The sequence below is a fragment of the Saccostrea echinata genome, unplaced genomic scaffold (assembly GCF_033153115.1).
Source record: "Saccostrea echinata isolate AGI-Se365-2 ecotype Australia unplaced genomic scaffold, CSIRO_AGI_Sech_v1 ptg000024l, whole genome shotgun sequence".
NCBI lineage: Eukaryota > Metazoa > Mollusca > Bivalvia > Ostreida > Ostreidae > Saccostrea > Saccostrea echinata.
Window position 1 is genome coordinate 2,348,027 of NW_026889773.1, and position 11,175 is coordinate 2,359,201.

Genomic DNA, 11,175 nt, shown 5'->3' on the forward strand with positions numbered 1-11,175 from the left:
TTTTTCTGTGTTTTATGCTCTGTCTACAGAGTTGCATTGTTTGGAAGATTTTTCTTGTGATCGATCACTGATCGTTATTTTCACCTTTTCCATTAAAAAAAAAGAGATTCAAACCAATCTAATGTACCTTGAATAGGAGTTCTTGCATGACAGCCACTGCGTATTCTGCAGTTAAATCTTTAAAAAAGTATAAGTTGGTTAGCAATGATTATCAAAAATATTATATTACGTATATTTTTGATAAATACTGTGTCTTTGTATTTGAAATAGAAAATTGATTTAGAAAATATTTTTACTTGAGTGAATTAAGGTAAATAAAAACCCCTCCAATGAATACTACTGCTATCAGAGCAATCAGAATTAAGGCAACCAACATCCAAGGATTGTTCTGTTCTGAGCTCTCAGTTGAAGTCTTCTCCGATGTGGGAAATTCTTTTGCTTCCTTAGGCTTCTCTGATGGAGTAGATTGAGTCATTTTGGTGGGTGCTTTTGATTGAGTTAAACTTTTGTGATGCTGGACTGTAGGATCATCACTGATAGATGATTGTGATGAAAATTCTGAAATATAAGGAATCCATTTGGACATCGTGTAAATGAGAATAATTCCAATATGTATGAATATGTATCAAACAATATATATATATATATATATATATATATATATATATATATATATATATATATATATATATATATATATATATATATATATATATATATATATATATATATATATATATATTAGTTTTTTATTTAAGATACTAATTTATCACGTTTTCTCAAAGTTTGTGCAACAGACATGTATAAAATTTTGCCATTTCACAGTTATTTATTTTTATACGACCTTTTGAAAGAGCACAACTGCATTGCTTTCACTTTTGATACGCGACGTAATTTCGTAGCAGAATTATGAGCTTGAACAATCATGAAGCATTTTGTTTATTTACTAGATGTCGAATTTTCCTTTTTAAGTGTTGACATGTCCTTGGGTGTCCCTGATTGTGTTGACATGTTCACAGTCATAGTTGTCTCTGATTGTGTTGAAATATCCATGGGTGTCTGTAATCGTGTCGACATTTGTTCAGTCTGTTGTCTCGTCTCTGTCACTTCTATGGACACGTGTTCTTAATTACAAATCTAGATCATGAACATGTTATTAACCAAACAAAACAAAAAATAAATACTCGAGTGAAAGAGGCAAAACTTTTCAAACTCTTTGTTCTTTTCTTATATATTCTTACATTTATAATTCTAATTTTGTACTGAGAATACACCTTTTGAAGTAACACTTATCTGGCATCCATTGGCAGGACTACAATTTTGTGCGTTGCATTCACAATGAAACTGACAAAGACGGCCATAAAAGCCTAATATACATCGTTGCGAACAATTCAGGCCGAAACTTCCCAATGGGCACTCTGCATTAAATATAAGAAATCAATTTTATCTTTAAAACGAGAAAAAAATCTTACATAAATGATTCTTTTTGTAGAAAGCATTCTACAATTGGGCCTCATTTAAGCGAAAGGCTTGTGTTACCGACCAAAACGTCAGGTTTACTGAAACATACTCTGTAAATATAAATAAAAATGGTTCCCTATAAATTTCATCCCGAAGGAGAAGCGTCCAGATTATTTAGCCCCAGGATTTACGAGATTCCACTGTATTTAGTTTACAAAAAACACGCCTTTTTCAGTATATGATATGGATTTATAACTTACCCAAACAGTCCTTTGATTGATTATCGAAATAGAAATTATAGTCACATCTAGACCTTCCTCTAAAATTGAGAGATATATTAAATTTTCTCCTGTAGAATAATCAAGAAAATATCACGTTCCAAGTTATTTTAAGATTATTTTTTCCTACCTTTCCAATGCTAAAATATTCATCATTCCAGCGGTTTGGATCCAAATTATTGTTGACAAACACCATTTAGTTATATATTTTACTTCCATAATTTTTATGGTAAGAGGAACACACGTACAACAGATGTAACTTTTGAACAAGGAAATAAATTCTACAAAACAGCAATTTAAAAAATTAACAGGAAAATAGAATGCTTAATTATACTGAACTCTAATATGACTTTCAAATGAGATTTTAATTAAACTTCAAACAATCATTTTCAAAAGGAGAACTATTCAATTTTCCTATTGCATCCTTTTTAAAATATATAAAAACATCAATTATTAGTTGAAGAGGAAACTAATTGAAATAAATCCTTTTGGGATGGGTTGTTTAATTCTTTCAATTCCATTTTTGTTACTCAAGTTTACAAACAAGATTGAATGATTGATTGCACGTTGTTTTACGTCCCAATCGATAATTTGTCACTCATATAGAGCCGTCACCATATGCCGATGAAGGGCTTCAAAATTAGACCTTTAATCGGTATTCACTGCCATTGAGCAATGAGGGTTCTTTATGGTACCAACGCCTACCGTGACGGGGCCTCAGTTTTTAAGGTCTCATCCGGAGGACAAGCAAGTTTCACTTCAAAGTGCCGAGCGCTTGGCGAATTCGAAGGAACAGTTGCTACCTATTTTTTTTCGACCTAAGGTCGGTCGCGGCCGTGATTCGAACACACGACCTTCCGATCATGTAACAGACAAGGAAAGGTAATTTAGTCCAAAAAATGACTGCAAAACTCTATCTATTGAAGAACAAAGTATTTCTCAGATGATAAGAGCAAGGATATAATATCTTCAATTTTGGAAATATGAATGCTTTAGATGTCATATAGATAAGATTCCCTTTCGCTGCAAAGGAATGAAATATGAAGATAACGAACAGTATTCAATCTCGAAAGTCCAATGAAACGATACAAATTTAGAGCAGAGCAAACACAGACCAGGTGGGAGATAAGGTGCCACAGAGGAGTGAGCAACCCCTGCCGACCGGTCACACCCGCTGTGTGCCACCTTGTCATTATCGGGAAACAAAAACTGGAAAAATCCGTAGGCAGGTCAGTGTATAAATGATGGCCTGACAATTAGTATGAAAAACGTTAGTAAGCATTGACTCAATAATAGGTTGTATGTCCTGACTAGGTCATTGTATCGACCATAAAACATGCTAAAAGATGACTTCAATCGAGACTGCTGATATCCGTGGTTCGTCAACTTCTTTGTCAATAGCTTGACTCGTTTTAAAATTGTCCATACTTAGAGCATGCTCATGCGTATCGAACCAACTGTGAGACATAAACCCAATATGTACGTGGTAAGGGTATATTGATACATAAGGAAGGGAAGCTGACGATTGAAAAATTGAAGTCATCACGTATGTCATGAAGCTTTGTTGTTAGGTTACCATTAACGTCTGTTTCTAGTAAAATATCTATAATTATATATGAAACAGATGTGTCAGAATATGTGGTATGTTTTATTTCAAGCTCACTGGGATATATCCCTATTTCTTGCTCCCGTAGAAATATCATTTCTCTCCCAATTAGAAATGGGAATAAAATATTCTCAAATGGGAAAATTAAGTTATAGGGAATTATAAATAAATCTACAAAAGGTATAAAAGTATTTCCCCAAAATACTGGGAGTCCCTTCACAATACAATTGATAGTTATGGGAGGGTTGTTTCACCTCCGACTAATTTCCCCCACAGAACAATTCAATATAATTATTAAAAGTAAAAATAAAATATTATCCCAGAATTCAGATCCCACTAATTAATTAATGTTCAATAGTAATATTCAGCGGCTCTCGCTCCCAGACATGCTGGCGATACGAGTTGTAACAGCCGAACTGACAAACTGGCTATCTGCTTTGTTTATATTGACGTCGGGTTCGATTGTCATGACGTCACGACAGAGTGAAAATACCCGCCATATTTGTTAGAGCAAAGAAGCCATGTTATGCTGCCATGCCGATCGAATCGACGAAAGAAAACACGCACCCTAGGGTGCGGATAATCGGTAACTACTATCGAAAACATTTGTTTCTATGGCTGATTGAACTTTGTATACACAAATATAATCGTTAAGAGATAACAAGTGATCTGGGAATGATATATATGTAAGATACCGAGGAATTTCGGGTAACGCTAATTACCGACTTCATCCCAATAATGAACACGGTAAATATACTGATTGATCATAAGATATATACAATTAATAGAACATATTATTTGTCGTCCTAAAGTCCCATATGTTGTAGGGAGTGTGATTTAACTTGTACTACGTGTTTCCACAGAAAGTATAACCCACAGTGACGGGAATAATTAGGGGAACCGTAACACGGCCCCCTCCCATGTGAAGAACATTCGTCCTCGAATGGTTTTATACTTTAATCCAGGGAATATTAAAAAGTAGGTACAAGTTTTATGCTTCCCTTAGTCTTTGGGAATAAAAACGACTTACAACAGTTAAACATGGTATAATTACTTCATTTGGCATTAAATTAATAAATGTAACAGGGATATATATCTATACAATTCATAACATTCAATAGTCAACAAAGATACATTACGCAGTACAGTGAAGGTGCCAAATAGAAATATCGGCGAATTTTTTAGATAGAAAATACATTCTTTACAAGAATGGGCGTTTCTTTTTAGGACTTTACTATTATCTGGAAAATGCAATGTGGTTGAAAACTACATGTTGAGGACGATTAGATTTCTTATTTTGGACTTGTCACGTGATGTGGCGTCACGTGATTTTAGCAAATATACCTGAAGTATTGAGGTCATCTATAAATTCTAATATTGCAAGGGCATAACAATGTTAAAAATCTAAGCTTAACATATAATTATTTTCAACACTCTTTGTAGTTTGTGAAAAGTGCTGCGAACCTATATAGATTCTACTATCTAATTGATAAATTACATTTGTTAGACCGTATGTTGAATATTTTGCTATTCAAGTACATTAAATATAGATATAATTAATTCATTTGCAAGATTTCAAAAGGTTCGCAGCACTTTTCAAATATCTTCATACTTCTTGAGTTTATGTGTAAAAGCTTGTCATAATTCATTGAGGGTATGCCCTTGCAATATATCGATTTATTACGACCCTTCTATTACCCTTCAATGAATCTGCATACAAATATACGACAGTTTCGCTTGTATAGGGAATGTACGGGAAGTATATGAATAAAGTCATAAAATAGACATCGCATCCAAGTCAATGGCCTCTTATATATCTATAATTTATATTTTATTTAATTACAAAATACATTTTTCATTGTATAAATATAACTTGATCCGCCTCTCACTGCATACAAACAGCGTCAAATTTTACGATATGACGTCACATTGACAAGTGCATTGAGATTTAACCAACGACAATAATGCATGCAATAGTTAGTATTGATGTAGTTTAAATCTATTCAACAGTTTAAAATAGCAAATCATTCATTTTGTGGTAATTTGAAGAACTTATATTTTTGTGTGATGTCATAGTAAGCATTTCCAGTATAAATTAGGCCCCGCCTCCTTACTGCAGCTTAACTGTGCTGCGTAAAGAACAAAATAAATTAACAACAAATGATAATATTTACAACAATTTTCCAATAAATATATCAAAGTTAGATTAATACTTATCACATGAAATTTAGCAGCATTGTCGGATTACACACACGTTACTCAGATCGCAATCCTTGGCACAATCTATTTCATATCACATAAAAAAATGTTTTCAATTGCCCCACAATGAGGCTTTGTTCATTAACACTTGGTTTTTCTTCTTAATAGCATTACATAATCCCTCAAGGCGGTAATAGCTCGTCTTCACGAAGTTCTGTTTTAGTATGGTATTATCTATGGGGAGGATGTGCTCCACTTGAGATGGATCCCGTAGAAAGTCTAAGATAAAATCAAAGAACCGGGCGTTCCTGTCAATAAAATACACTGGCACGTGCTCTTTGTTATAAGGGATAAAGGGGAAATCTTGAGTCGTCATGGCGGCTTAAAGTGAGTCTGAATCGTTTTGAAAGGTTGTCTTGCTTGTTTCGATTTTTTTTCCTCCTACGTTTAGAACTACACGTTGTTTTTGAGCTGATTGGATTCCTCGTAAGATAGTTATCATCCTGTCAGTCAGGTGGTACTCTGGGGCGTCCTCCACTTCGGGGATCATGTAGGTTTCCGGATCACCCAGTGATATGGCCTTCTCGGGCTGGGATGATCCGGAAGATGAAGAAGATGATGATGATGAAGAAGAGGAGAAACTGGATGAGCAGGATGATGAACCGGATAGACGGCGTACTTTGGCAGGTACTTGTCGTGGCGGAGGATGGGCAGCATCCCCTGAAGCAGCTGGTTTCGCTTCCTGAGTTGTGATGATGATCTCACCGGAGACGGGAGGTGTTTGGTTTTGGATTTCTGAAGTAGCCGAGTTGTCGGAGATAGCTGGAATAGGTTTGTCTTTGGTAGGTTTCTGGGTTGAAGTTTTTGTCACTTTACGGGATTTAACGTTTGTAGGAGCGTCGATCAGGAGGGTTCTTTTCATCCCTTTTCCTCCATTATACATGTTAGGCTTAACTTCCTTCATATAAGGTTCTACGTGCTTTCCCCTTTCTTTCTGAAAATTTTCAAATTCCCTTTTCTCCTTGTCAGTGTATGTTCCAGTAGATTTCTTGATTATTTGTAGTGTATAATTGGGGCACGTGTATTTCATGTCTCTGCGGTTTAGGAGTAGCCCGCACACAGTGCACTTGAAAGCGAATCCAGAGTGGCAGCTTGTAATATGTCTTTCTGCATGGACTAATTGCGTAAATTCCTTTCCATCGCATAAAAGGCATTTGAAACGTTGGATCTTATAAATAAATAATGGCAGATATTAAATTGCTTGGGAGTTACCTATTTGTATTATACAAATATCCCATTTTTTAATTTACAGAGGGAGTCTATGCATGAAACTTGAACCACTTGGGCTTATTTGTTCCCAGATATGGTTTTAATCAATTATGGTGGATAATACTCCCCTTATGTTTTGCATTTTTCCCTATTCTGTAAAGAACATCATTTATTCTTTGTAAAACAATGAATGGTCCCTTCCATTTAAGGGATAACTTTTTGTGGAGTCTCATATTTTGATTTGGGAAAAAGACCCATACAGCATCTCCTGGGTTGTAATGATTTTGGTGAATTTTTGTACTGTAATCCCCTAACATAGCATCAAAAGATATGCTTAGTTTATTTCGGGCAAATTCATGTATTTTATTTAAATTTTCTGATATATTTTGGGTGTATTCAGAACTTAATTTTGAGTTATGTTATTCAGGGTCTACTCTACCAAGCACTAAATCTACTTGGAGTGTGACTGATCACCCAAATATCATTTCACATGGGCTTACCCCTGTGGCCTCATGAGATGACCGGTATGCCAACATGAGTAAGGGTATCAGGCCATCCCAATCTTTTTGATTTTTGCTATAAAATGCTGAAAGAATAGTTTCAATGGTTCTATTTGCCCTTTCTATCATCCCATCAGACTGAAGTCTGTAGGGAGTAGTACGGGTTTTTTCTGTACCTAGTATTTTACACATTTCTTTGAAAACATCAGATTCAAAAGTTTGCCCTTGATCTGAATGGATTTGCATTGGGACTCCAAAAATGGAGAACACATGATTGATTACTTTCTGGGCTATTGTAACTGATTTCTTATTTCTAATAGGGATAGCATCAACCCATTTGGTGAAGTAATCTCCCACGACTAGAAGATAAGAATTTTTCCTGTGAGTCATTGGTAAAGGACCTAATATATTCACTGCCCATCTTTTCCATAGGAGCACCAACCAGGCATTTTTATAACTGGGCCTTTGAGGTTTTCTAGCTGCACATTTGACACTCGGGCCTTCGACAGAGCATTATTAAACCCCAAGTGACCGCCCGTTATATTACAGTGTATGTCTTTCAATACTTTCCCAATGATAAATTTTGGGAGAACAGTTTGAAATTTTGGTTGCACACTTTTCCATTTATGAACAATATCTCATCTATATAATGCAGAGAATCAAGTCTTGCCCAGTAATACTTACATGTTTCACTCAGATTTGATATGTCTACCCAAAGAGGTTTCTGTTTAGCTTTGACCCATTTTATTACTTCCCTTAGATCTGAGTCTTTACTTTGTAAAGCCTTAATACTATCTTCTGGTTTTTCATTTTCTAGAAGAATTTTAGTTTGTTCTAGTTGTGTAAGGCTTATCCCAGAGGGAGTTTCCTTAGACCTTGTGGTAACAGCACAGTTCTCAGATACACCACTATTAATGTTGGAACTATTTCTTAGATCACTATGTTCAGTTTCAGATATTTCCCTTTCTACTTGGCATTGGTTATCATTGGGAGGTTCATTATGCAAATGTTGATTGAAAGAAAATTTGTCTTCTGCTTTACTGTAATGCTTACAGTCTAGATCTTCCTTGAGAAAAGGTCTGCGGGACAAGGCGTCCGCATTATTATGAGTGCGACCTGCTCGATATTCAATTTTGAAATTGTATGAAGACAAAAATTCAAACCAACGTCCTATTTGGCCCTCTGGATTTTTGAAATTCAATACCAAGTTAAGGACCCATGATCTGTTCTTACTTTGAATCTTTTCCCATATAAATAGTGGTGAAAGTGCTTTATTGAATTCTCTATAGCTAATAGCTCCCTTCAGGTGACACAATAGCGGCGTTCCGCTGCACTAAATGTCTTACTGTAACAACTTATAACTTTTTCTACTCCCCCCTGCTCTTGGGAAAGAACGGCTCCCAAACCTATGTTAGAAGCATCCGTATCTAAAATGAATAAGCCTCCTTCATTTGGATAGGATAGAATGGGAGAACTAGTTAATGCTCGCCTTAGCGTGTCAAATGCTACGTGGCAATCATTATCCCATATAAACTTCCTATTTGCTTCTGTAAGTTTATGTAATGGCCTAGCCATATCTGTGAACTTGTATATAAATTTTCTATAGTATGAACAAAGACCTAAGAAGCTTCTAACTTCCTTAACATTTCTAGAGATGGGTCAATTGTTGACTAAGTCAATCTTTGAGGGATCAGTGGCTATCCCATTTTCATTCACAATATGTCCCATAAAGGGCACTTCTTTTCGCAAGAGAACACATTTCTTTGGGTTCATTTTTAGATTAGCCTCCCTCAGTCGCCCAAAAACTTGTCTTAAATTGTCAATATGTTCTTCAAAAGTTTTAGACAATATTATTATGTCATCTAAATAAACAAGACATATTTTCCATGAAAGATTTGGTAAGACCCTTTCCATTAGTCTTTCAAGCGTTGCTCCGGCATTGCATAAACCAAATGGCATGCTTAAAAATTGCCAATGTCCTCCCCCAGGTATAGAAAAGGCTGTTTTGGGTTTATCTTCATGTTACATTTTTACCTGCCAATACTCACTCTTAAGATCCATGGTAGAAAACAATTTTGAACCTGACAAGGCATCTAATGTTGTATCAATTCTTGGAATGGGATAATTATCCTTAATAGTGACATCATTTAACTTTCTATAGTCTATACAGAACCGGATTGTCCCATCCTTTTTCTTAACAAGGACTATGGGAGAACTCCATGGACTGTCTGATGTCTCTATCACCCCCTATCTAACATATTATTTATTTCCTGCTTAGCTTCAGCCATTTTAGCTTAAGGAATACGTCTAGGAGGTTGCTTAATCGGGAGTGCATTTCCCGTATTTATTTTATGTTCTACTAAATCTGTTGAACCCATGTCTGATGATAAAAGGGAGAAACTTGTTTGAAATTCCCTTGAAAGATTTGCTAGTCTCTGTTTTTCTTCAGAACTAATACTAGAATGAACCCTATCTAAAATTTGTTGTAAATGTTCGGACATATGGGATTCATTCCCATTACAATAAGCCTAAAATGTTTGTAAGGTTAGGATCAGCAGTCGGGTAGGATTGTCTGATTAATTTCTTTATTGATTGAGCTAATTCTAATAGGACTCATTTTCTCCCTTAATCTTATTTTCCAGTCTTGCACGATACATCTCTGACCTTTCTACTGACCCAAAAAGCATACTGAGTACTTTAAAAGGGAGTCAAAATCCCTAATCTGAGCTTCATTGAGCTCCTCTAGAATTGCCCTAGCATTCCCAGTTAAACTACTGATAAGATTAAAAGATTTTGTCCTATAACCCCAACCATGCAATACTACCAAAACGTGAAATTGGGCTCAGTAATCTTCTACCCCAACATATGTTTGTGGCTTTATTGAGACTGTTGGTTTCACTTGATTGGGAGAATGTAGGCTATTGTCGTTTCTGTTGACCCTTAAATTTGGGGATGTTGGGTTTCTGAAAGACTCAAATCTCTCCTCAGCCCCTAGAAATGGTGATTGACTGGGATTTTCAGAAGATTTCCCATATTTATGTAGACCAATAGCTTCCCCAGGATTTTCAAGTGATGATAACCTCCTATGTAATTGATGGGACTCTTGTCTCATTTGTGATAATTGTTCTTCAAAATTTTGCTTCATGCATAGAACATCCCTATTCATATTTTCACCTGCTCTTAACAATAGTTCATTTATATTTTCAGAACCACTGTCAGCTGATGTTTGTTTTGACAAAGATTCATCTTGAAATATTTCTTCATGAGATAAATTTTCTCTTCTGCCGGGACTCTTGGGTTGAAAACAATCCCTCCCGAATCTTCTAAATGACTATTCTCCCTTGACATTTTGTTTTAAAATTTCTTTTTGGGAGTATTAATTTACTTTATGATACAAAGAATTTACTTGTTTATTTAATTGTCTTATGTCCAATCAGATAAATGGGAAAAAAATTATGAATCCCACTTCTGACACCAATGTTGCCGTTCAGGGGTTTTCTCCCTTTTGCAACTTGTGGGTCTCTCAATTCTGTATATTGGACACAAGAACTTTTAAGTCAGGATTAAAATGTATGAAAATTTAAACCATGCATACAAAATTGTGTTAAGATGGAAATCGGTATAGAAATAAGTATAGGAATATAGCATCATTAATAGATTTGAGAGAGGGCATAAATTTAATGTTTTAACCGTCAGTGTTAGGGTTTCAACTAAAATTAACTTAGTCTTAACCATAAAAATGCTATTTTCATTTTTATTAAATTGTGTGTTAGTTTGGTATACATAAATTCCTCTTCTGCTTAACGTGCAGGAACTTCCTTTTTAACGCGAAATTTGCGAGTCATGTCCTATTTATTTTCAC

The 11,175-nt window shown here is 35.2% G+C and overlaps 1 protein-coding gene across 1 annotated transcript; it reads right to left on the reverse strand.

The window, feature by feature from the left end:
• Positions 1-8,972: 8,972 nt before the first annotated feature.
• Positions 8,973-10,425, reverse strand: LOC133191742 (uncharacterized). The gene is made up of 3 exons (XM_061327479.1): positions 10,171-10,425; positions 9,362-9,560; positions 8,973-9,142 (listed from the first exon to the last, which is right to left on the reverse strand). Exons 1-3 carry the CDS (start codon positions 10,423-10,425, stop codon positions 8,973-8,975), a joined length of 624 nt encoding a protein of 207 aa, XP_061183463.1.
• Between the last annotated feature and the right edge of the window lie 750 nt (positions 10,426-11,175).